This window comes from Anguilla rostrata, chromosome 18, assembly GCF_018555375.3.
Source record: "Anguilla rostrata isolate EN2019 chromosome 18, ASM1855537v3, whole genome shotgun sequence".
NCBI classification, from domain to species: Eukaryota; Metazoa; Chordata; class Actinopteri; order Anguilliformes; family Anguillidae; genus Anguilla; species Anguilla rostrata.
In genome coordinates this window covers 23,228,947-23,256,197 of record NC_057950.1, presented here as the reverse complement: position 1 = coordinate 23,256,197, position 27,251 = coordinate 23,228,947, and the positions used below count along the sequence as shown (strand labels likewise).

General features: G+C 42.5%; 1 protein-coding gene across 1 annotated transcript in view; it reads left to right on the top strand.

The window, feature by feature from the left end:
* Nucleotides 1-25,999, top strand: part of col21a1 (collagen, type XXI, alpha 1) — a 107,695-nt gene extending 81,696 nt beyond the window's left edge. The window contains exons 46-58 of the mRNA XM_064318171.1: nt 7,820-7,864; nt 8,937-8,990; nt 10,180-10,233; nt 10,915-10,968; nt 11,217-11,288; nt 13,625-13,660; nt 19,959-20,003; nt 20,149-20,181; nt 21,347-21,493; nt 21,676-21,730; nt 22,097-22,297; nt 23,219-23,296; nt 23,693-25,999. Coding sequence (XP_064174241.1) covers nt 7,820-7,864; nt 8,937-8,990; nt 10,180-10,233; nt 10,915-10,968; nt 11,217-11,288; nt 13,625-13,660; nt 19,959-20,003; nt 20,149-20,181; nt 21,347-21,493; nt 21,676-21,730; nt 22,097-22,297; nt 23,219-23,296; nt 23,693-23,880 — 1,062 coding nt within the window. The 3' untranslated portion in view covers nt 23,881-25,999. The remainder of the gene's footprint in view (nt 1-7,819; nt 7,865-8,936; nt 8,991-10,179; nt 10,234-10,914; nt 10,969-11,216; nt 11,289-13,624; nt 13,661-19,958; nt 20,004-20,148; nt 20,182-21,346; nt 21,494-21,675; nt 21,731-22,096; nt 22,298-23,218; nt 23,297-23,692) is intronic.
* Nucleotides 26,000-27,251: the final 1,252 nt, after the last annotated feature.

Here is a 27,251-nt window from a genome sequence, read left to right as displayed (position 1 = left end):
CAGGAGTCACCAACTTGACTTTTGAACGTGACTTATTGTTCATTAGCTCAGTATGAGGTCATTCTTTGCTACTGTACGGCCTATGCTGTGTGCAGTCATAATAGGCAGTGGATAGATGCAGGCTAATCCTTCCTTCATGTGAATGCTGTCCGCCTTAGCACAAATTGGGATGAAAGCCCTGTTGAAGATACTGTGCGCTTGCTCTGGTACTTATCAGCTGTGTGCTGATTGCTGCCAACAGGCCTTTCCACTGAAATGCTAGCTTCCTGTTGAAGCAAAAACATTCCTGTATGATGTACCATTTTAATATCCACTTCCTCCTCACCCTAACAGCCCGCTGTGTTCATATGGTCCTATTAAACTGGAATTCAGTAAATGTGTTGAGTACCTATCAGTCATAAGAGGAGGGATACACAAAGAGTATCACCAGAGTCCACACACTGAAATATATTGCTTCCAAGTTGAGCTACCCATCAGCCACCCCATGGGTTTATCCCCACACATTGTTCTATTTTTGTGTTCTTCCGGAAAAAACAAGAAACTGTCTTAATTTATTGCATCCAGTATCATTGAAGACATGTGCTTATGAGAGGGGAATTCAGAGAGATAATGCTTTCAGATGGATTTTTTTTCTTTAAAAGTGCCTGCCAAGAGCGCTCACATTCGCCAGGGCATCCGGTTTGACTCTGTGCCGTAGCTCGCGTTCCCTGTGGGAATCCTGCTCCTGTCCTCCCTCTTTGGCCTAGAGCACGTCTATAATCTGGAACTTTGCTTTGTAAGGAGCGGAAATGTCTTTCGCTCCCATTCTCATCCTCAGCTTTGTTTAACATGCTAACGCCACGACTCTCACACGTTTTCCTCACGAGAGGTGTCGAACCAGGGAATCTGTTCAAAGATGAAGTGGTGATTGTTGGTGAACGTGCAAGCTCCACACACAAAGGCCCAGACCATATCCGAACCCAGGACCTTCTTGCTGTGATACGACAGTGCTGCCCACTGCACCACTGCCTCCCTATTATTATTATTATTATTATTATTATTATTACACTGTGCCACCACATTATTATTATTATTATTATTATTATTATTACACTGCACCACTGCCTCCTTATTATTGTTATTATTACTATTATTATTATTACACTGTACCACCACCTCATTATTATTATTATTATTGTTATTATTATTACACTGTGCCACCACCTTATTATTATTATTATTGTTATTATTATTACACTGTGCCACCACCTTATTATTATTATTATTGTTATTATTATTACACTGCACCACCGCCTCCTTATTATTATTATTATTATTATTATTATTATTACACTGCACCACCGCCTCCTTATTATTATTATTATTATTATTAGGGGACTAAATTCTGTCCCATAGAGGGCCATTCATTTCGCCCACATCACATCAGTACTCACAGTTATGATACGGACACACAAAACAAATGTACCAGGTACCATCTTATAAAAAACAAGGTGTCTGGCAGTATTTTTTAGGCAGTTCCTACTCCAGGGGATGTTACATACAGCCCCCTAGTAATTATGCCGTTCTGAAATGAAGACTTTAGTAGTCTTAAGTTGTTAAAAACTGGATGTCAGCTGTGTTTCTGTCCCAGAGCAGCCCGAATTTACAGCTTTGTGATTCCCGAGCCCCCTTCTCCTGTGCTCGTAGCTTAAAGATCTAACCCTGAACACTGAAACCAGATTCAAAACACACACACATACAGTAAAGCCCCCCCCACACATACACATACACACACACACATGAAAGTACACGCACACGTACACACACACCTGCGGCCGCATGCACACATTCTCGCACACACACACATGCACACACACACAGACACACACACGAACATACACACGCACGTGCACACACATGTACACACACAAACACTGCACGCACACACATACACACATGCACATACACACATACGCATGAATGTACACACGCACGTGCACACGCACAGAAACACACACACACAGAGACACACACACATGAACATACACACACACGTACACACACATGTACACACACATACACACACACACATGCACATACACACATACGCATGAACGTACACACGCACGTACACACACACGCACAGAAACGCACACATGCACACACACACAATTTTGAGACTGATGTACATTTGGCAAGCAGTTGGCAAGATGCAACCGTTTCAGATGATAAGCACTGATATATGTGGGATATGTGTTTAAGAGTTTTAAGTAGGAGTGTCAGCAGATTGACACACAGTACTGCTGCGCAACCACTCTTAGCTTTGGGGCTCCTTATGAGCATCTAAAAACTGCGGACTTTGGCACGGGCAAATGTGATTTTCAGCTATACTTAACTTTCTTAGGAAGACAGATGTTACGCCATCATAAATTATCAGCTTTTAAAAATACATATATTTTGCATCATAGAAGGTAGTAGTCCTGGTTGAGTCTTTCCACCATTTTGTTTTTTGTCTCTTGCACGCATTCATTATATCCGCACATTTGCGTGCTTATTCTTTCTCCTCCCTTTCTGTTTTCACTGATGTCTTCATGGAACGGGAGATGCCTGAAACGCCTACCACTGTTTCTCATTACCATTAAAACATCTGAGTTTTTTAGTATTCACAGCACTCTATGGGCTGCTTCACAGTTTTCCATCATAAGAGTGGAGTTAGTGCCTCGTATATATCATAAACTGTCTTATTATACTGCTAGGGGGCCTCGTACCTCCCTTCAAGATAAAAGAGAGCAGTGTGCAAATATTTTACAAGCGAAAATTGATATGCTGGGCAATATTATTGTGCCATTTTTTAAAACCTAAATTGTAGCCAAATCCAACAGGCAATAGAGCAAGTATACGAGCCGTGAATTGTGAGAATTCTTTGTTTTTCGGTGCTGCTGAGTCTCCAACAGGAAGTACGCATTCATACGCATCCTGTTTTTGCTTCTTTTTATTTGAAACTCTTGCACGTAAACAATGTCATATATCTTTGTCTATTTTTATTATTTTACTTGGAATGAGTTGCCTTTGGATGCCTTTAATTAAATACCAACATACATTTAAGGGTTTATAGGACTGTTGAGTCTCTAGAACCAAAAACAAGAAGTGTTTTTTTATACTTCATAGTACGGTCGCTTGCAGTAGTACACTATTATGCAATGGGGCTGGAAGTTACTGGCATCATGATAATGGTATTTGGTGAAAACCTTACTCTGGTTGTGCAACTTTACAGGAATCTGAAATTTCCAGAGGACATAAAAGAATTACATCACTGTAAATGCAAAGCCAATGGCTCATTAATGATTCCCCAGCATCCTTTGTTGTTATTTGGACTTGGATTTTGGTGGAAATTGGCAGCGGTCTGGTTCGTGATTGATGCCTTCTCCCCACCCCCTCCTCCAGCCCGCACCCAGGCCCTGGGGAAACCAAAACAAACTGTTAGGTCTGGTTCACATTACATCCAGTAGATATTTTTAAGCGAAACTTGTCAAATGCTTTCTAGATTAACAATACATAACCAATAATTAGATATTTTTAAAACTATAACCTTTAGATTTTTTTCCAGATTTCCATTTTATGGATAACATACTGTTCCACAGCACAGATCAACTTAGCAGACGTGGAGACAAATAAAAAATGACTGTAACATATTCTAAATGCTTTGGTGTGTGTTGTTGCTGTTGTCGAATGTGCATGAATATATTTTCAAAGAACCTATTCTTTTCATTACCAAAGGGGAAAAAATCTCGATCTGCGATTCGATGTGAAGAGAAGTTCTGTGTTATCTTTGGCGTCTGGGATCCATTGTCAATATTGCTACTGGCGCTGCTTACAAGAGGAACACTGGCGGCCCCACCAAAATGTTTTTCCATCTACAGAGCCCCCTCTGCTGTAGGCTAGAGCTGCGTTTCCATTGAGAAGCCATAGCTGCAAGTCAGATATGCCTGAAGTGTGTCAGATATACCTCATCGTAGGTCAGCTGTACCTTAGGTGAGTTGAGCCTGTTACTACAGACAAGCTGATCCCCAAGCTGACAGTTATCCAGTTCCGGGTATGAACGTAGACCCAGCCAGGTTTTTGAAGTGGTTGTGATTTTCCTGTACCACTTGCTATAGCAACTGCCTTAAAACATATTCCTAATATTCTGTATTCATTTTTCTTTTTTCCTTTAATGCCAAATTGCATTTGTAAGCCCTTCCTATTGCTGCTAAATCATAAACTCAGCACACACACACACACACACACACACACACGTCCTCTAAAATGCACAAAGCCAGCTGCTACTCCTTTTCCCTTTCGGGTGCATTGTTATGGCAGAGGACAGTGCTGCTCATGCAGCTGATGCAGTCACATTCTCCGCTGACCAGAGTAAGAGAGGGTAAACCGGGCCTTGCAGAAGCATTCCACGCTGACTGGCGCTATGGCCAGTTTAGGGTGCCGTGCTGTGGAGTACATCACTGTGCTGTGGGTTACGTCCCTGTGCTGTGAGGTACATCACTGTGCTGTGAGGTACATGCCTGTGCTGTGGGTACATTCCTGTGCTGTGGGGTACATGCCTGTGCTGTGGAGTACATCACTGTGCTGTGGGTTACGTCCCTGTGCTGTGAGGTACATCACTATGCTGTGGGTACATGCCTGTGCTGTGAGGTACATCACTGTGCTGTGGGTACATGCCTGTGCTGTGAGGTACATCACTGTGCTGTGGGGTACGTGCCTGTGCTGTGAGGTACATCACTGTGCTGTGAGGTACATGCCTGTGCTGTGGGTACATTCCTGTGCTGTGGGGTACGTCCCTGTGCTGTGGGGTACATGCCTGTGCTGTGGGGTACATGCCTGTGCTGTGAGGTACATCACTGTGCTGTGGGGTATATCCCTGTGCTGTGGAGTACATGCCTGTGCTGTGGGGTACATCACTGTGCTGTGGGGTACATGCCTGTGCTGTGGGGTACGTCCCTGTGCTGTGGGGTACATCCCTGTGCTGTGGAGTACATGCCTGTGCTGTGGGTACATTCCTGTGCTGTGGGCTACGTCCCTGTGCTGTGGAGTACATGCCTGTGCTGTGGGGCATATCCCTGTGCTGTGGAGTACATCCCTGTGTTGTGAGTACATCCCTGTGCTGTGGAGTACATGCCTGTGCTGTGGGGTATATCCCTGTGCTGTGGTGTGCATACCTGTGCTGTGGGGTACATGCCTGTGTTGTGGGGTGCATACCTGTGCTGTGGGGTATATCCCTGTGTTGTGGGGTATATCCCTGTGCTGTGGGGTACGTCCCTGTGCTGTGGAGTACATGCCTGTGCTGTGGGGCATATCCCTGTGCTGTGGAGTACATCCCTGTGTTGTGAGTACATCCCTGTGCTGTGGAGTACATGCCTGTGCTGTGGGGTATATCCCTGTGCTGTGGTGTGCATACCTGTGCTGTGGGGTACATGCCTGTGTTGTGGGGTATATCCCTGTGCTGTGGAGTATATCCCTGTGTTGTGGGGTATATCCCTGTGCTGTGGGGCATATCCCTGTGCTGTGGAGTACATGCCTGTGCTGTGGGGCATATCCCTGTGCTGTGGTGTGCATACCTGTTCTGTGGGGTACATCCCTGTGTTGTGGGGTATATCCCTGTGCTGTGGGGCATATCCCTGTGCTGTGGAGCACATGCCTGTGCTGTGGGTACATTCCTGTGCTGTGGGGCATATCCCTGTGCTGTGGAGTACATGCCTGTGCTGTGGTGTGCATACCTGTGTTGTGGGTACATCCCTGTGCTGTGGTGTGCATACCTGTGTTGTGGGTACATACCTGTGCTGTGGGTGCATACCTGTGTTACATTTATACAAACATGGACATCATGTTTTTGGTCACCTAGCATCTAATTCCCGCTAGAATACAATCCGAAAACCACTTTTCAAGGACCAATAAAAAGTGATGTATGATTTGATTTATTGCAAATAAAAATAAAGCCTTATATCCAAAATATTTTTTTACATATCTTGCTCAAAAAAAGTTTTCTGGAAATATTTCCCATGAAATTTATGACATTGTTTCATTCCTTTGGGAGGTGGTAGAGGACTGAATTGCCCATGTACAAACCTGAAATGGCTATAGCTGTGTTGTACTTTAAGTTCTTGGACTGTGTTACATTTAGTAAGTGTTACATTTAATGACTTTCCCTTATGTTTGTAAAAGGAGAGAATCTTTTGAAAACTCTTTAAAACACATGACTGTTGCCTGTTAAAGAAGTTGAGAGACGGTGACTCTGCAGATGGTTAGCTATTGGGTACTGATTCAAACAACTCGAAATATTATGTTCTGAAATTTTATTGATGAAACGTGTTAACATTTAAAGGTGACAGTGCCTATCCATGGCGTCCATGGATCCTGACTCCTGTCCAAAACCCGACTTCGCCAGAGATGGAGCGGCACGATGATGTTACTTTCCTGCCATGCGGAAGGACACATCTAAAATACCGGCAGTGGCATTTAAATTAACTGGCCGCAGCTGTGCTCATTTACATAACCGGTCTCAGTAAATACCCCGCTAAATTGAAGACACGCGGTGACGCAGGATTTAGCGGCCCTGGCGGTAATTTGCGGCATGACCCCAGGGGCATGTTGCTGTATGCTGTTGCTGTGTGTGGTGCTGTACCTCTGCATTAGCTATGTGCATTGCACTTAAGAGCGTATGTGAAACAGATTAAACCTCTCTGCTGATGAGGCTAGCAGAGGTCAACAGAGATATTTCGTTGCTGATTAATCTGGACCTTCGGGAGAAAATGAGACCGTGTGTGTCTCCAGGAGATGGCTGTTTCATTATGGCAATGCTGTGGTCTTCTGTACAATTCAATTAAATTCAATTCAATTTTATTTGTGTAAAGCTTTTTACAGAGAACTGTCACAAACACACTTTACAGAGCAGCAAGGCAAGAAACAGAGCAAACACCGGGCCTGAACCCCGAAATAGCTAGCGCATGAGGTAAAAACTCCCGGCGGGGAGAAAACCCTCAAAATGTTGGCGAGAAAAAACTCTCCGATGGGAAGAAATCTCAGGAGGAACCCGGCTACGGAGGGGGAGCCCATCCTCCGCTGGCCAGCCTGGTGTAAAGAATGGAATGTTACAGAAATGTAATTAGGGATCTGTCAAAGCAAATAAAACCGGTAAAGCAGGTTACAGTTGAGTTAATAGTGAACAGGAATAATAGAAGGCTGAATTGTATAGTTCAGTATTGTGAAGTTTAGAGGGGACGGTGATATATCTGGAGCTCCAGGCCATGTCAAGGCATGGGCTGGGGAGGGAAAGGGCTGAAGCACTATAATGCACTGTTACTGTAGGGCACTTGTAAAATTCACCATTAAAATGAATAGCGGTTATATTTACACTAAAGGTCTTCAGATCGGAGTCTGTAGTGCTTTTGCGCTTGTGGAAATGCTTGTGGAACTGTGCGTCATGACAGGCAGGAGTCTATGGCAGTTTCTCCCCTGCTTCCTGGTCCAGGTAGATCAAACACCCAGGTAACTTCACAGCTAGGTCCCTGTGCAGGTAGATACCTGTGGACCTATCCTTATGTGACTTCTTTGGCCTGGATTCTTGGGGAGGGGGGGAGTGTTTTTGTTTTTGTATCCTATGTGCCATTGCCAAGAGAAAGGTAATGTAGATGGAGCGGTCAGGGTTTACCAGAAACAGTGAGCATGACAGCATCTGTTTTAATATTAGTTGTCATGTCTACATTCACGTGCTCGTAATGATTGACTGATGGACTTTGTGGATATGTTGCTGGGTGTTACTGTAAAGCCTCTCTCTGCTTGTTTCCAGGGCATGCCTGGTGTACCAGGGAATGAAGGCCGGAGTGGACTGAAGGTGAGATCCGTTTCTCCCATGATCCTTTGCCTCCTCAGCATCACTGCTAATGCATCACTGTGCCATGTGGCTCATGTGAAGAGAATTGACCAATCAGTGTGAGTGTGCACGTGTGTTTGTGTGTGTGTGTGTGTGTGTGTGTGTGTGTATTAGAGACATGTGCATTTGACTTTCCTTATCAATCTAATGCAATACTTTCCTTATCTATCTAATGAAATATGTTACTACATATATGCAGGTATTGTAAATATATGTAAAGTTTCTAAATGTAAAGTTTATAATTTTTTAATTTCTATATTTGTATTATTTAGAGAGCGTGCTCTCCTCAATGTACTTTTGCCAGTAGACTGGTACCTGACGTACTGGAGTGTCACATGATACCCAGTTTATTAGCACAGAATAATGACTGTTGATCTGAGAGGTGCATAATCACTGTAAGATATATCTCTCTCTGGCCACCATACAGCTTTTAATGTGGCAGTAGTCTTCACCGCTCTATCATTAATATTTCATGACATTTTTTTGTTCTTTAAGGTCTTTTGTTAAAGGAACTTTTGTCTATAGCACTGTCTATAACAGGCCATTTGTTCTAGGCACTGTTATATTCATAAGGATCATCTTTTCAACAGCGAAACCTTAGTGAAGGCTAGTCATTTTTTGAGATTAAGGTCTTGTGGAATCAGATGCTAACCGCACTCCTTGTCAGACTGAGACTGCTGGATCAAGGCATGAAATTACATTAATCTGCTGTTTCCTGTATCGCGGTACAATATGAAGTGTAAAGCATGTTTTATTAAGGCTCTGGTAAAAAAGAAAGAGACTGTAATATAAACTATCACTGTGACCACAGGCAAGCTCACTTTCAAAAAGATCATTGTAGTGCCTAAAAATATATATTTATGGCTTATGATGGCAAAGAGACCAAAAGAAACCTCTTAATAATTATATTATAATTACTCATAGATTTATTACCCAGTCAAGTACAGAACCACATCTTGGTAGATTAAAATGGTGATATGTGTGGAGCTATGAGATGGTACCCTAAGCGTTTTATGATGTCTCCTTTCTGAAGGGTGAGGCTGGTTTGCCTGGAGAAAAGGGGTCAAGAGGTGCGGCAGGCTCACAGGTAAGTCGTTTTTTTCGAACCGTTTTTCACCCCTAATTTTTATTTTCTCCAAGTTTTAATTGTACATGTCTGCCAGCCAGCCTCGCTGCTGCAACCTTCTGCAGAAGTTGATGGGAGAGCAGACTTGTATGTAATCCAAAGATATGCTGGTTAGGCTACTTGGAGGGGATTTATATGGTGTTGCTGTAATGAAGCATGTGTGTTCAGTCAGCCTGCCCTGTATAAGTAGATGTTAAATTTAAAAAAAAATTAAATATGTTTGCTGATGTTGGCCACCACTTCAGTCCACAGCTTTTGTTTTCATTGAAGGCATTTAAAATTATGAGGGTTCATACAGCCACAAGATTTTCCGGTCTAATTTATTAACCCGTAGGTTCCATTACTAACAGCAGATCAATGCAAGACTTTTCATGGGGGGGAGGGGGGCACCGATGGCACCAGGCACCTCGCCTTTCTTACGCTATTTTTTAAGCAATCAACTCATTGCAGTGAATTAACAATCTCAATTAATCAATCATGCAATTAGCACAAATTATGTGTGCATTGCAGTGCAGTAGGCCAGTCAGCAGGTGGAGCTACACACATGTAACATGAATGGAGGCATTTTCAAGTACAATCAATGGGTACCTGTTCACACTACTCCAGACTATATCACGCATGGAGTGGGCGGATATTTTTAACTGCACTAATTTAGAAATATAAAAAGCAGAGTGACCATTTATTTTTATTTTTTTTGTTCACTGTGGGCGCAACATTTAATATTTTGTTATTGAGTTGAGTCATTGTCGGGCGGATCTCTCATGGACTGTCTTTGTGGAGTCAATCCTGCTGCTTTCTGAGTGATGTTTATGTAGTCCAGTCCCATCAGCAGTGAAAGGTACTCTTCAGCATTGAAGAGCTGGACACCTAATATTGTTTCTTTTTCAAGGGTGATGGCAATGCAGTGGTTTTCCAATGGTTTTCCCTTTTTGCCAGTTTCAGTGTTGTGTGTTGTGTCATGTTCAGTGTTATGTGTTATTATTATTATTTTGAGATTTTTATCAAAATGGGTATGCTCCATAAGCCAATAAAAATGAAATTTCAAAAAATCTAAATTAAATTAGGCATTCCAAATTTGGAGAAGAGTATTGGGATTTAAAAAAGAATTATGAAAACATCCTTCATTATTGTGTTCTTTTTATTCCCCAAGGGTGAGAGGGGAACGCCCGGGGTGCCAGGGACCGACGGACAACCAGGAGCCAAGGTCAGGAGCGTCTTTTTAAGAATGATTTAGCTTTTTGTAACCTCGGTTGACTTAAAGAAAATGAACTCGGCTGTGTTCTGCCTCCTACCTGAATGACACGAGATGTTTGGAGTAGGAAATGATTCTGGCGGATCGAGGGGCCTAAATGATTTAATACACAGAGGAGTTGAATGAAGGGAAATCCCCAGCGGAGCGAGCCGATCGCTGTTCATCTGTGGAATTTGGGTGCGATTCAAAAACCGCTTTCTTGTGACTTTCTGTCTCTCAATCGCTGTTTATAAAGGAATCCTTTTTTTTGGCTGAGTATTGGGTGCTTGGTATTGGACCACTTCCCTTAAGAAAAAAAACAACTTTGGTCATCTTTTTCTCTGGAGATTCCCTTGATATGCTGTACTATAAGATGTGGCCACAGTATTTTCTGGTTGAAAGGATGATTCAGCTTCAGAGGAATTAATTTATACAATTGCAGTCTATTTCCAAAATGAAAGGTGCTATTCTTTACGATTGTATTTAGTACTTTTATACTTTTTTTTCTGTTCCCTATCACACGCATTCACTGATCTGTGTCACTTGTAGTGTATATGCTTTTATGTGACTATGAAACATGTTTACTGATTGCGGCCATGCGTGTTTACTGATTGGTGCTGAGTCCTTCTCATCCCCTGTTCCTCTAAATTAAAGGGAAGTAAAGGTGAACCTGGCCAACCTGGACAATCCGGTCTCCCGGGAACAGAGGTAAAAAAAAAAAGTCATTATTTTTTCACAGCTTATTTTGTATTTTTAAGTCAAAAATGTTTTTAAATTTTGTGAGAACTATAATAAAAATCTTGAATCTTAATCTTTAATAATAGATCTAAAAGAACTAAACATTCCCTGCACTTGGCTACACTTACCTGTTAGCTTAGCGCACAGAAAATGTGTGGCAAATTTCCTGTTACTATGGTAACTGCTATGCCCTTTTGATTGGTCTGTCTGCTTTCAAGGGAAAACCAGGTGACCCAGGAGTAGCAGGACAGCCAGGTCTCTCAGGCCGACCAGGGGTTCAAGGACTGAAGGTACGTATGACCTACTACGAGATCATTGCTTCCTTTACACCAGCATTATCGTTAGGTAACCTGTCTATAGAGGCCAGAAACAATGGCGTGTCAGAGTACCTATAGCTGTAACTGTATTCCACAGTGCTGCTCGTAGACACACAACATTTCTGTGAGATATAACATAAAATAATTTGACCCAGTTTTTCCAATGTTTTGAATCCTTACAGTGGGTGTCCTTAAGTGCTCTAAGATAATTACACCATTATGTTGTACTGTACTATGCTATGTCTCTGTACAGCCTGACACCTGCCAATACAACACAGTCAGGCTTCAAATGATTAGAATCATGTTTGCAAAAACTGCTTGAAGCCTAAAACTGCTACGAAATTAAAAAAAAGTTTTAGGAGAGTGGTAGTAGTAATGATGTTCTTTGAGACCAAATTAAATTGCTTAATAATTATATCGCCAACTATAAATAATTAAATGTAAATAATGAAAATGACAAAATGGTTCCCTAAATTTATCCCCGTTGTAGACCTCCACATTTTCATAATTTACCAGGAAATGTGGAGGCCTACAATGTTTATGCTTTTATGTTGGGTCTCGTGAGCTTTTATACATTATTCATGTACATCTTTGATTCGTTACAGTGGCTGAAGATGAATCATGAACACATTTACCGAAAAGCATGTTAAAATTCCATTCCAATTACATTTGTATATTGTAATGGCAAAGGGGAAAAACACTCAACCATTGCATTTTAATACAGTACATTTTAGCAGGCAAATCAAACTTTATGTTGAGCTGTTTTTCCAAATCTACCTCTATTAGCTTCAGTAATAAAATAATAACACGTACAAGCGGCCTATTCATGAAATGGAATAAACAGCTACTTGAAAGCTGTAGGTTAGCATTCATGCCCTACAGCTAAGATCAGACATATTAAAAAGCCACTAATTAATGTATTGTTTGCAACTGCTGACAGAGAAGCATGCCCCACAGGGACCCACCAATCACAGCCCTCTCTCTTTGCCGCCTCCTGTCAGATCATTGGATGATTATGACATGAGAAATGCACTTAATGAACTATTGCCATTTAAAGTCCTTGCAAACATGCCAGATGTAGAAACCATGTCAGGCTGTGCGGTCTAAATGTACCCCAGGCTAACACATCAAGAACATTTATCTACATAAGCCAGCAAAGCAAGACAGCAGTAGACGAATGCAGATTGTTGTGACCCTTTAATCCTTTAAGTTCTTTAGGAGCCACTAGTCTGGGGGAGGTCCCTTGAAGCAACAACAGATTTAAAAAAAATTTATAGTCGTCTTCTGAGTTCTCTGTGTTTACACTTTGCATCTAACAAACAGCTTGAATTTAACTATTTCCAGAGCTCTTACAGAGCCACTTTCCTGAACTAAGCAGAGTTCAGTGCACGCTGGTTAAGTGTTAAAGAGATCTTTACAGAATTCACCATGACAGTGGCCATTTAAAAGACTCATTTATGAATGGTTTTTTTTTCTTGTTCTTAAATGCACCTAAGGGGCCTAATCATGGCTGTTTAATCACATCGTTTATTCTCCTCGTTCTTGTTTATACTGTCTCAGCCACTCGAAGACGTGTTTTTGTCTCGCGTCCTCAGGCGACTGCGTCTCTGTAAAAGTCTTCCAAAATGGCCGCTGACCAGAGGCGCGCACGATGCGTGAATCCAAACCCAAATCCAGCGCTGGCTTCAGCTTAGAGGACATACAGTTAAACCGCCAGGCTACGCTAAGATGAAGATGCTAATGGTCGTGGGCCATGGCGTATCCGAGCCGGATAACCCGGCCCAAATTATACTTTCTCTTTCCCGCAAACTCCGTTTCCTTTCCATTAAGTGCCACCACTTACTCCGTGATTTAAGAGGGGAAGTGGATGTGACTCTGTTCTCTGCAGTTACCAGGTTTTGTTATTTATAAACCACGCCCACCCCTTTTTACACCCAATCCCAGCGTTTGGCCCGAGGTGCAGACACTCGGACTTGGCGTGTGAAGCATACTATGAATTAAAGCAAAATGGGCTATTGTGTAATTCTGGCATGAGTTGAAGTAAAAAAAAAAAAAAGAAAAATCTAAATAAAAAATACACATGCGGACATCTGAAGGATGATTGGGGTGGGCTTGGGGGTGTGGTTTGCTCAGTGACTGCTCTGTAAGCATTTTCCATTTGGATGTTCTCATTTTCCCTTTAGCTGCTGAGTGTCCAGAGTTCCCTAAACCATTCTACTGTGTGAAATCTGTTCATACCTTCAAAGGTGCATGATACTTCTGTTCAAAATTTTGATTATCGTTGTATTAATTTTATTTTTTTTCCCTAGGGAGACCAGGGTGAGCTGGGCCAGACGGGAATTCAGGTATTTATGATCCCTTGCAATAACAGCTCATTTATAGTAATAAAAGTTTATTTATAATAAGTGCATATCCTAAAACCCTGCGAGAGAGTGAGGCAGAGCAATGAATGATTCATCGTAAAAAAGCTGCGCAGTATTACCGCGAGACCGTTTAAAAGTTATGTACTTAATTAATAGAAGCTGACTTTGCGGTTGTAAAAGTTGCAAAACTTTCCCATGGGCGATCTCCAAAAGAAATGTGGAAAACATCATCTGCGAAAGGCCACGACGTTAATGCCGAATTAGTTCTGACGCAGACCACGGGTTTGGATGTCTGCTGGAGGTCGGGGCTTATAGCCCTGGAACATCAAATCTGATGGTCACGTGACTCCTCGCTAGCCTTTCACTCGCTCAGCTTCGACGAATCGATACTCGCATGTGCGGAGAACACGAACGACTGCAAACGAAACATGAAGTGGCACCATGTTAAATACTGTATAAGTCTGGGATTTAGCCCTGTAGAGTCTGCAGGCTTTCTCAAGATGAAAGACACGTGTTCTGCACAATTTTAAGCTGATCTGACTATCAGCAGGCTGCCAGTACTTTCAGCCTGAGGTAGTAGGCCGTAGACTGACGCTAACTCGGTATAGCTCATGCCCCCCCATCCCACTACCCCACCCCCTATTGTTTACCCCAGTTGATACATTCTGCACATCATTTAAGAATGTCTTTATGAACTGTGGGCGACAGCTCCAGAAGATGATGCGTAGTTGGCCCTTGCATCCGCCAAGATGTCTTATACTAACCCGCCCGTTGGGGACACCAGCTCTATAAAGATGTGAATACTGTAGTGTCTTTAATGGGTACTGCATTTTCCCTTTTACTATCTTACATTTGTACAGTTTATTTAAACGATGAATGCATATTCAGTGAAGATGCAATGTGGTGCAATGGCCAGTGAATTGGGCTTGTGATAACCTGTTGTATAATGATAGCTGTCGGAAGTATTAATATTTCTAATACAATACAGGGACAAAGTACAGTGTAGTGGTTATGCTACTTGGTTTGTTAACTTAGCTTGTTGGGGTCCTGGGTCAGGCCCTGCTTTATCCTTCAAACTTAAAATTCTGACTGAACACCGGAGCCAAACATTCCTAACCTCGGAACCCCAGCCGATGTGCGCAGAAAGTTCCAGAACGAAACGGCAGTGTAATGGAGTTTTGTTTGGGTTATGTCAGTGCTTTGAGCTCCATAAAAGGCTAAATAAAAGAAATGATTAATAATCATTGTCGTTCCGGCTTAGCAAATCCCTTTCTTAATGGTCTTTGCCTGTTGTTTATTTAAGGGGGGGGGGGGGAACCTGATCAGCTGGAATCTAATTTGCAATCTTTCTTTCCAATGTTGTGGGAGTGGTCATAGTTGCTCTGGCAGTTTGATGTGTTTCAAACACCATGTGGGACCGCTGTCAGTGCCATGGGAAAACAGATGTGGGAACAATAGCCACTGCCTATTCTGAATAAAAAACACCTGCAACGGAATGAATTAAACAAGTGAATGAGTTCTTAACCTCGAATGGAACTCTTGAAAAATTCCAGTCTGCTTTCAGATGCAGGCACAGTACAGAGACTGCTCTTGATGAGAAAATGACCTCAGGAGGAGTGAAGATGCCAAAATTCTGTCTGTTCTTATACTATTGGATCTTAGTTCTGTCTGTTCTTATTCTACTGGACCTTAGTACTGCCTTCGACACTGTTGACCATTCCATTCTCAAAAAAGAGTGGGTGTCGCAGACACTGTTCTTAACTGGTTTTGGATTGTTCCTTTTTTGTTAACTTGGGCAAGCATTCTTCATATAGTGGTGTCCATCAGGGATCAATTCTTGGACCAGTAATTTTTAATCTGTGTATGCAGCATCTGGGAGATATTATCTGGAGGCAAGGGTACAATTTTATAGCTATGCCGATGATGCACAGCTTTATATCTGCATGTTCTTCAATGATAAAAGACTGTTAGAAGCGCATATAAACTGTATCTCAGACATTAAGTTTTTGATGTCAAGAAAAGTAGACTTCTGAGAAACGAATACATGCTTTTATTATGAGCAGACTTAACTACTGTAATGCCCTTTTAATGGTCTCTCATTATCCATTATCAGTCAGCTACACTTAGTCCTACTGCTTGTTTATTAACTAAGGCCAGAAAGAAAGCACAAATAACTTCAGTCTTAAAATCTTTTCATTAGCTACCTGTTTGTTTTAGGATTGATTTTTAAATTCTTCTTTTAGTTTATAAGTCTCTTCATGGCTTAGCACCTGCCTACCTATCTGACATGTTTTTAAGGTGTGTGCCCAAGAAGACCCTAAAATACTCTGGCAATAACCTCTTGTTTATACCAAGATATGGGACTCAGACCTTTGGCAGGGCATCATCTAGTGTCTATGGCCCCAGCCTTTGAAATAGTCTGCCAGACGGCTGTTCAGTCTTTGTATGGTTTTAAGAAGGAACTCAATGCATACCTTTTTATTATTGCTGTTACGGGAGTTCCTCCTGATCTAGTTTTACTGATCTTACTTATTTTATTGGTCTTATTTAGATTATTTAGGTTCAAACAGTCAGTGGCCTTATTAGGATGTTTGGCACTCTAAATACTGAACACAAGTGGGATTGTGTGCTAAAATGCCTGCCTTAACCTACATTTAAAATATAATTTATTTACTAAATATTATTAGAAATGACAGTCATCAATTAAATCTCCAAATTCAATGATGTCAATTGAACAGTAACCTGTAGGAATCAAGTAACAATTCAAACTCTATATCAGGTCTTATGATTAAACAGTTTTATTACGTGACAAACAGTCAATAAGAATAATGAATTTAAATCATGTTATTTATTGAATGTAGACTCATTACTCTTAATTTACAAAACAGAAGACATTAAACTAGTTGTCAATATGAAATTACAATCAAAGGGAGAAAGACCAATAAACCAGACCTTGGTGGACCTTTATAGAGTATTACCGTCCTCCAGTTTCAGTGAAACAGGAACAAAAGGAAACAAGCTAGATAAACCCTGATGTAGTGAACACAGTAACAAGGAACCACCACCAACAAAAGAGAAAAACCCTTCTTCTCCAAGGCTGCAAAACCAACTTCAAACCAACAAAAAACCTTATCCTGCGGCCTTCGTAAATACGTTACTCAGCTGGGCTTGAGGATACTTACTTGTGGCATTTGATTGACTGTGGAGAATCTGATTTTTCTCCATCACTCCTACTGGTGTAGAGAGCACGCACACCTGGGTGGTTTTAACTAATCATCCCAGGTGCTTCATTTTAAAGGTGTGCTCCTCTCCACAGTACAGGGCCGAGACCAGGACCATATGCTGAGAGACAGCAGGTCTGTTGTTCGTCAGAGCACTAAAGACAAAATGCTGGAAAATGCTGCTGAAAAGTGGAGGAGCTGGCAACTGAGAAGCTGGCCAGCAGGGACGGACGGAGATCTGAAAAGCTTTCGCCATGTTTGGTTTTGCTTTCTTTCATCTTTGTTATTTTAGTCTGTTGTTTTTGCCTGGCACCCCTGAGAGAGAAAGGCAAAGATTTGTCACTATTTGTTTTCGTGTTGGCGTCTCTTTCTCTCCATGTGGCAAATGATGGCGCATACCCGGAACTGATGCATCCCCTTCCCAGCAGTGTCACACGTCATGTGACACCTAGGCTGTGTTAGAATCCTTCCCTTCCCTTTCTTCATGGGGGAATCCCCAAAAATACCAGCATTAAATATGGCAGCCACACCAAGTTGGTGTTGGGTTCTGATTTATGAAAAGGGAGGGAGCAATATTACTTTCTTATGCTCCCTTGTTTTTCCTCCCTCCTGCCAAAGGTATAAAATGCAAGCTTCCAGCAAGAAGGGAATCCCATAATGCAGTGCTCCCCATGTGAAGAAGAGAGGATTAAATCAGTGCTGTCAAACAGAGGAGGCAATGCTTATTTCGTAAGATGAGTTTGGAAGGTTCACAAAAAATTCATGAGCGCATGTTGAAGGATGGGAGGGCAGGATGAAGAATTGAACATTGTCAGATCTTTTACATTTTTGAGTGAGGTTTTCTCACAAGAAATCCTCACTAAAGACGCCGCAAAGACAGGCGATGGTGTTTTACCACACCGGCTGGTGTGCTTTTATTATCTGTCAAGATAAGCTGGGGTAAGGTTGCTATGAATAGTTCATGAACCTTCCAAAGCCATCCTATGAAAAATCACCCCTGAGAGCGGGTGTGCACCATCATTTGCCGCATAGAGAGAGAGAGAGAGAGAGAGAGAGAGAGAGAGAGTGCACCAACACAAAATCAAATAAACAGAAACTTTACCCTTCCTCCTCATGGGTTCCAGGCAAAAACAATAAACGAACACAACAAACTAAACAACAAAAACAAAAGATAGCAAAACAAAATACAAACTGAGTGACAGCTTTTCAGCCCACTGCTCATAGCTGGGCAGCTTTTCAGCAACGGTCAACTTCCTTTTGGTGCTCAGCGAAACAAAACTCAAAACGTCTGTGTGTGTACTCCCGGTCTTGGCCCCGAACTGTGGAGAGGAACCCACCTTTAAGCACCTGAGCTGATTAGTTAACGAAACCCAGGTACGTGTGTGCTCTCTCCACCAACTGGTGTAGCCGAGACCGATCTGATTCTCCTGAACTGAATGCTACATATTTTCATAGAGCAGAGGTAGCTATGAGGTAGGACTTCCTGGCTAGCTCATAGCTACCTTCGAGGGCTGTTCAGCTCCGTTTTGGTTTGTTCCTAACCCGTCCTCCCTCGCAGAGCACCTGTTTCATCACAGGGTAGCTCACTTGAGAAGAGAGCAGGGGAAGAGAATGTGTTAAAGGAGATCTGAACGCAGCCCTAACTCTTAAAGATAGCGCTGACTCATGAATTATACAGCCAAAATTATAAAGCCAAATTCATAAAATAACATGACTAAAAATACTGTACACAACCGACAACGAGCAAATTAAACAATCATTAGCACGACAAAAGAAAAATGCATGTCAACTCAGTGACAAGACGGACTTAGAACAAGGCCAACCAGGCCTTTACGATCCAATGAATCAAACAATCAAACAATAATAGAACAAAACAAAGTTAGTCTCCTCACTACAGTGGAAGAGGATGGGATTTCCCTGGTCTGTTGGCCTTCCATCAATGGAAAAACTTATTTAAACCACATTAAAGTAATTATTCCACTGCTGCTGAAGTAAACAAAATGTATTGCTTAGTAGCAGGGAATATTCCATTTGCTCTCTGTCAACCGAATATTTATACCAGTGGAGAAGTTTCTTTTCCTGCTCAGGATTAATGCCAGAAAAAACCACTTCTCTGGGAGAGAAGAGATGAATCCACATCTCTGTGAGAGAACTTTCCCTTCAAATCAACATTATAATCAGAGGGAGCTCATTATAATCAATGTTATAATCAACAAGAGCGCTGAATCCATCCATCTTGGAATGTCTATTATGCTCAGAGAGCATAACTAAAAATGTTCTGGCAGTGTTCGGATGAAGAATTCTTGATATTGAAAACATAGCCACTGCATGTGTCCAGGTTTAGAGTCTTAAGGGCAAGAATAAATAAGATTAGCTGCCTTAACATTACTGGCGAACTTGTCAAAACTGCTTACGTGTAAACATGAGGATTTGCTTAGGGAAATGGGCATTTGTGGACCAAACATTTTTTGATTTGCTGAAGACTCTTTCATGCATAATGGGACACGCGGTTTACAACATCCTTCCAAAAGCGGTATGATTTAATTCTGCTGAGCTGGAATCATCGTGTTGAGGAAACCGATGTAGAACGCGGATGGGCTTCGACCCTGGGAAAACGCAAGAGAGCATGTCGAATAGAACAACAGGGCTGTTCGGAGTCAGTCACAGCCACGCCCCTTTTTAAAGGGTCGGCACTCATAAAAATTATCGTGCTTTCTTTCTCAAAGCTGTTATGCAAAGATTTGGCTCAATTGTCAATGATACCAAAAATAATTACTTGTTCTATATCCACAGTGCACACCAAAGGTGATTTAGAGAACTGTTACCTCCATATAGAAATACCCAGAGCTTATGCACAAACACGCACACACACACACACACACACACACATGTACACGCACACACTCACACAGGATAGTGGTCAACATTAGTGGTCATCATTTACACCTCCCTTGCAGCATTGACTGCACAGGAACACACTTGCTCGGTACAATCTGACCCAGGCATTCAAAGTAATATAAGATCAAGCACTAAGGGGTTTTTATGTGGGTTTTCAACAGGGGACCAAAGGTGAAAAAGGAGACCAAGGCCGGCCGGGGGGTCAGGTGAGCGCCTATTCATTGAGTTCAGAGGACAGCTGCACAATGCGCATGTCATTCTTACCTGGCTTAAATACAGTTGGAATACGGCCGTCTCCCCTTACAGCCGTATCGAGTTACCGACAGGCTCTGCTTTGTGTTTGACTCGCAGGGGTCCGCCGGTCTTCCTGGGCAGAGAGGAGAGGTGCGTATGCCTTTTGTGTGAGTAAACCGTGGGCGCGCAGCTGATACCGAGCTCAGCGGCCGGCCGGCGATCTCCTGGATGAGTGTTTTGGTCCGGGAGCGGACTCGCGAGTCATATCAGATAGCGGTCAAATGGTCACCAGGGTGAGAAACATCCATGGGGTGATGGTACAAAGTGCATTACCGTCATGTTTGTTTACTCAAAATGGACAAGCAAAGACTAGCTTGTTTAGTATTATAATAATAATAATAATAATAATAATCGTCATCATAATTATAATTAGTATTAATAATAGTAATAATAATAATAATAATAATAATAATAATAATAATAGTCAAAGAACAAGAAATACAGTCATTCTCTCTCAAGTGTAGATCAGCTCTAACCTCAAAATAGCTTACGGTATGACCAAATACTATATATATGTAGTAAATATATTTATAGTAGAAACTCATCATCTCATACATTCTTCCCTGTGACTAAATGATTGATTGATTGATTGATTGAATTCCTGGCCTTATCTCTTTAGCCAGCAGTTGTCATCAGTAGTGACCATAGCTGTAGCCAGATGTAGGAGGAATGCAGTAGGCTGCAGTGCATAGTCTTCATAGCTAATTACCTTATTGAGTACACAGACTGGAGTGTCAACTTACTGAAGAATGTCACACAAGGAGCGGATTCTTCTTAAGAGGAGAAAAGGAGAAATAAGCCTTCTGTTGATGTAAAGTATGCAGAGATGACTGTGTCATACAAATGATCAATGTATAAGAGAAAATGGATGATGGTTTTCTTTAAAAGAAATTACTGTAAATTGGGTACCACTTGAATTTATGACTTAGACCAATGGAAAACATTGCCTAACAAAATTCCAAGGTAATTCAAGTTCTTGTTGGATTGCATCTACACGTTTTTTTTCACCAGCATAAGATTTTAAGGATGTTCAAACTACACTTAAAAAACTTTACTGTAACATGGTGTTTGGCTTGCTAGGATAGCTATTTGCAAAGCTTGCATTTGCAATTCACAGGATTGCAAAAGCAGGCTGAACATTGTGATCCATAGCGCAAGCCTTTTGCTATTGAAGCAGGGCAGTTTATCAGTATGCTATCTTGACTTCCCCCATGTTCTCTGCTGTGGCTCTGCCGTGGCGGTTGGTCTACGGCAGAAAGGGACCTCAGGAGAGCAGGGGCTGAGGGGCCAGAACGGTCACCAGGGCTCCCCTGGCATGCCCGGCCACATGGGCCCCTCCGGGCCCCGGGGACTGAGTGGAGACGCTGGGGCAGTGGGCCCGCCTGGACCGTCAGGGAGACCCGTAGGTATCACCCGGTCATCAGGAGTAATGTGAACATTTCAGACGATGCTGTCAGATATTTTTTTTTTTTAATCTGTAAACCAATCTTTATGCTATTTAGATTATTAATACCAGTCCTCTTAAAATATAGCAGGTTTGACAGTCAGTCCTGCACTTGCACACGTGGTGCTCTTCCCTTGCAGGGTAGAGAGATGTCAGAGCAGCAGATTCGGCAGATTTGTCGGGAAGTTCTGAGGAGTAAGTCTCTCTGCATGTGTGTATGTTTGTCTTGTATCTAGAGCTTCTAAGGACTCCGTATGTTTGTATGTTTGTCTTGTATCTAGAGCTTCTGAGGACTCTACATGTGTGTATGTTTGTCTTGTATCTAGAGCTTCTGAGGACTCTCTGCATTTGTGTATGTTTGTCTTGTATCTAGAGCTTCTAAGGACTCCGTATGTTTGTATGTTTGTCTTGTATCTAGAGCTTCTAAGGACTCTGCAAGTGTGTGTGTTTGTCTTGTAGCTAGAGCTTCTAAGGACTCTGCGTGCGTGTATGTTTGTTTTGCACAGTAAGGTGAAAAGGTATCAGAGGCCATGTTCACCCAGTTTTTCTGTTCCCTTCCAGCGGAGATCCCGTCTCTTTTCGGAAGCCGCCAGCCCAGAGTCTGTGAGCGCTGCCACTCCCGGGCAGGGTCCCCCGGCGCCCAAGGCCCGCCGGGCCCTGCAGGACCCCGGGGACTGAGGGGGTTCCCTGGGGAGCCCGGAGCCAACGGTCTGCAGGGACACCCAGGCCAGCCAGGGCAAGCGGGTGTTCCAGGGATGAAAGGTGGCGAAGCATGTTTGCATCCTGAGGGTCTTTCTTCTGTAGTTACCCAGAGAAGTAGGAATTTCTGCTTCGATTGCACTCAGGAGTTCCTCAGTAGTACAGTTATATACTGCACTACCCAGTGAGGGGTACAACCTTTCCCTCAGTGTTTAGGAGGAGATGCTGATATTCCCTTAAGCAGTGGTTCCCAGACTGTGGACCACTGCTTATGACAGCATTGAAGTAGCCTTCAGCAGCAACACATACTCTTACTCATAAAATGCATTTCCTAATAACAACAACAACAACAATCAAGTTGATGTTCTCACTGTTATATTTCAACACTGTGCTAGTGCATTTAAGGTACATCCAGTTGCTTTTGCATACAGAATATTAGTCAACATTTTAATTCCACATTTGGACATACAGTTTTCCCAGACACCTTAAGCGTACACTAAGTCTGTCCTGGGTGCAGAAATTTGAGAAACACTGTTCTGGATTTTGAGGTTGATTTATTTTGTTTTTAGCTGCGACCGCAGCTCTATAGCTCTGTCTGTCTGTCGGTCGGTCGGTCAGTCGGTCGGTCGGTTGGTCCACAAAAAGTGTCCCACCCTGTAGCGGCCACAGTTTTTGCCCCAGGAGGCTGAAATTTGGCATGGACATTGGTAGAGCGAAGGTAGAGCTGAGTAACTTTCAAGGCCGATTGACCAAGAGGGGGCGTGGCCTATCACAAAAAGGTGCATAACTCCCAAAAGGATTTACAGATTTGCACAAGATTTTGTGGAAAGGTTGGTCATGAACCAAAGAAGAGGTCCCTTGTATGTGTGAGGGTATGTGCGTGGATGCATGCGTGTGTGCGGTCGCAGCTATTGCGGATTCACGCTTGTTTTTACATTTCTGAATGTAATGTTACTTTTAGCGTGTCTGTTTGTCTGTCTGCAGGGGAGACAGGCGAGAGAGGCGAAAAGGGAAGTCAAGGCCGTACCCAAACTGGGGATCTGGGACCCCCTGGACCTCAAGGTAAAGGAGAGAGGTCCTGTTCCGCATTCGTGTGTGTGCTGGCTATGTTGAAGTTATGTCTGTGCAGCACGACCAGCTATCGTCTACCATTACTCTGTATTTGTTCAAAGCTATCCATGGGCCAAACCAATTCAGAAATCTGTCCAAACTCAGCTTAATGTCTCTTACCAGCATGGTCAGAGGCCAGGAACTTCTACTATTGCCCCAAAACTGACATCATGCCCTATTCGACTATAGAAAATTAGAATATTATCTTCTATCCCCCAAATTCCTTTGGAAAAACTGCCTGAAAAATACTTAATCACTCCTGCCCTTATATAAATGACCTGAAATAACCCCTACTGTGGCCTCGTCAGTATTACTAGGTGCTGACGCCTCATCTGTTCTACCTCCAAGGTCCAATGGGCCCCCCAGGGCACGGAAAACCTGGTTACCCGGGGAAACCCGGCCCCCCAGGCCTGAGCGGGAAGGAGGGGAAGCAGGGGTACCCCGGCACCCCCGGCCAGCCCGGCGTGTGCCACCCCTCCTTCTGCTACGGTGCCATGGTCAGGCGGGACTCCTTCAGGAAGGGCCCAAACTACTGACGGGACGACAGATGAAACCCGTCAGCCCCGCCCACTCCCCACCACCTCCTCCACCCCCTCCACCCACGCATGGTGCTTTACTAACGAGAACAGGACAAATCAATCTTTCGCAACTCAGGAAGATAACCTTTTAGAAACAGCCTCGCCCTTCTCGTTGGGGACAGGAAGTACCTCTTGTGTATTAACAAAAAAAAAAAAAGACACGAAAACAAAAGCAAAAAAAAAAAAAAAATGGCGCATCCATGGGTGCTTTTTTATTGTAGATGTGAAATTTCAGAGAGTGGAGCGCTCTCCCTCCCCCCTCCTGCAGCCCCCCCCTCTCTGGAGTGGGAGGGGCTCTGGGTCTCCACAGAGACCGCAGTGGAGGGCGTGACCTGACACATGAAAACCGCGGGCCTTCGGTCGTATGCAGGAAACTAGATGCAGTGTGTGATCATTTGAATGGTCATGGCCAATGGGCTACTTGGATTTGTATTCAAATGCTTGTTACTTAGCAAAGTAAAAAAAAAAAATGAAAATGAAGAAAGGCTTTCTCCTCAATAGAGATATATTAATCAAGGGGAGCCTTAAAAAATAGCAGTTGAAAATGAAGTTTTCCATGAAGGAGAGCCTAAGACACTTTTATTAATAAAAGCATAATAAAGTTGATAATATTAATTCTGATTTTAAGTGTGAGTGATGCATTTATGTTATTATTTAAACAGTAAGAAATGGGAAGTTCCACACCGTGTTTGGCAGAGAGAGAAAAGCAGGGTTCGGTTGGTTATTTGGATATTCAGTGCGAAGTGAAGAAGAACCGCAGGATGTCCTGTGAAGAGAACGGCGGACAGACGTCATCCCTCTCGGGACTGCTCTGCTGCTCATGCCGGTTCATGTAAGGCTTCCAGACTGGAGACACTGCAGCTTCAGTCACCAGCAACACTGCGCCTTATGCAGTCCTTCTGCCTCTCTGCTGCCCCCGGTGGCCACATGCTCAATTCTGCCTGGTCGTTCTCTGTCCTGGCTTACAGTATGCAGAAATTCCGTTTGCTAGGCAACAGGCATTTCAATTTCACGTGTGCCTTGCTGTGTTCTACATTAACTGAGCAAGCTACCAGGATTCATATTTGGAGTTATGTGCTCTACTACAGAAGTGTAGCAGCTCTATACATCATAGTGTATTTAAGTGTCTGTTACTGATCTAGTGATTACATTGCCCCCCTACATCAGAAAGTAGACTATTCACCTGATTCAGTTTACACCTCACTGAAACAACCGCCACTTTGCACTTTTCCCCTCTGGAATATCACCTCACCGAGATTACGATGACGGGGGGGCGTTGTTACCCATAATTCCACCAACTTCAGACATCTCACTTCATGCGTTTGGCTTGAAGAATGGAAGTCTTGATGCAAAACACTAGTCCTGCAATTTTATGGCAGGGACAAGAGCTGCTATACTGCCTATGTAGCTTGTGCATTCACCGGCAAACTTTTGTAGAATTGCTCCTTCCAATAGGACTTTACATTTAGGTCCAGCGAGTCACTTGTAGTTACATAGCAGATCGTTTTTTTTTTCTTAGTGATAATGAAATGATATAATCCACTGTATGTCATTCATTCATTCTGTTAGCTTGCGTCTGTGAATGCTATCACAATTGCTATGCACCTCCATACGTTTTTAAAGCAATTAATTATAGATATGATAATAGTTTCTTGGTAAAATCTTGTCGCGACAAGATGTTTTCTTGAATAATGCAAACTAATCTGTGATTAATGTTTAGAAATAGCTTCCTTTTTTGGAAAAGCAGTGCATTTTTAGGGTTTTCTTTAGTACCATATATCAGTATTTTTTAAACAACCTTCTGTCCCCATTAGTGCCGACAGTGTCTTTCTGACACTATCGACACGCTTTAAGAAAGTGTTCTCGCGAGACGATGGCCGTGCTGTGTAATTAAGCACCATTCCTATTATTATTTTTATTGTTATTTATAGAACTGAAATTATTGTGTGCTGAGGAGTTATGTCAGTGAATGCAGTCTCCTGGTTTCCATGTCTAATTTTATTAAGTTGTTTGTGTTTACATGACTTTTGTATGGCTTTTTTTTTGGGTATCATTAATAAATAATTTTGTAATTAAATAGTTTTTGATGACTTGTCCTTTTTATTTTTAATTACTTCTGCTATATGCTTTAAAAATGACAAATAACTATAGAAACAGCTGCTAATATACCATTTAATGAAATAACGATATGTATTGCCTCCCTCAATGTGTATTGTTGACAGTGACTCCTCACCCAGCTAATGCAAAATGTTCTCACAATGTTACCAGAATGTTTTGTCAGCGTTATAACACTGCCACAACATGCTAGCGACAATGTGAGAATGTTTTGCGTTAGATGGGTGGGTTCTTCAAGTTACCATGACAATCGTTATTTAGCTACTTGTTTTTAGTACAGTGCTTTTGTTTCTGTTGAAGAAATGACACTTTTGATTGAATCCAAGGTTGAGTGATAAGATAGCAGGAAGTATACACGTCTGAGAACATACATTGTCATGACCGCTAGTGTGAGCTCTTTGGAGCAATGATGTTGCAGCAATTGAGTGAGGTTTCATACATGATTGGATGATCTATATTGGGAAGGAAAAAAGGCAAAAACTGTTTTTTATAAATGACGTGATTAAGTATGGGTTGGCAAACTTTTGTAAAACATCTAAGTTTTGGACAGCCATGTAAGTAACTGTTGCAATGTTGTGAGAAACATTCCAGTTTGACTGGTTCTTCAACAGTGTAATGGTTTTGATTGGCAGCTATTAGCCAAAGAGGAGAATGTTTATTGCGTCATCGCTGCACACGTTATCTCTACTGCCTTGGCCTCTGAAGGACCGCAGAGACGTTGCATGCATCAGTTTGCAGGGTGTGATTTAGACATTCTTCACATTTAGTTCTTGGATGATGTTTTGTCTGCAATTAGTACCCCTCCCTGAAGGCTCTTGTGCAACAAAATTTATGGTTTTGCACAAAGGGAGATGCAAATGTAAAATGCCCACTCTCATCTGCATGCTTCGGGGTGTGTGTGAGTATGTCAGTCATAGCTGTACAAAAGGACAAACCCAGTTAATGGGCGAGCAATTAAGGGAAAACAGAGTTTAGGGTACGGCGAGATCCACGAGGACAAGATAAAGAGGGCAAGCGGGTGGTCTTCGACTCCCACCATATTAAACTTTGACCTCGCTTTAAGGAGGGAATTTTTGGGATCGATGGTGCATAGGAATTTTTAAGCTCTGTGTAGTGTAAGTGAAGAAAGATTTTAATGTTATAGGGAATCTGAAGGTTTCCTTTTCAATGAAGGTTCAGTATTCCTTTGGTGTCCTCTAGTGGTCCAGGACGTG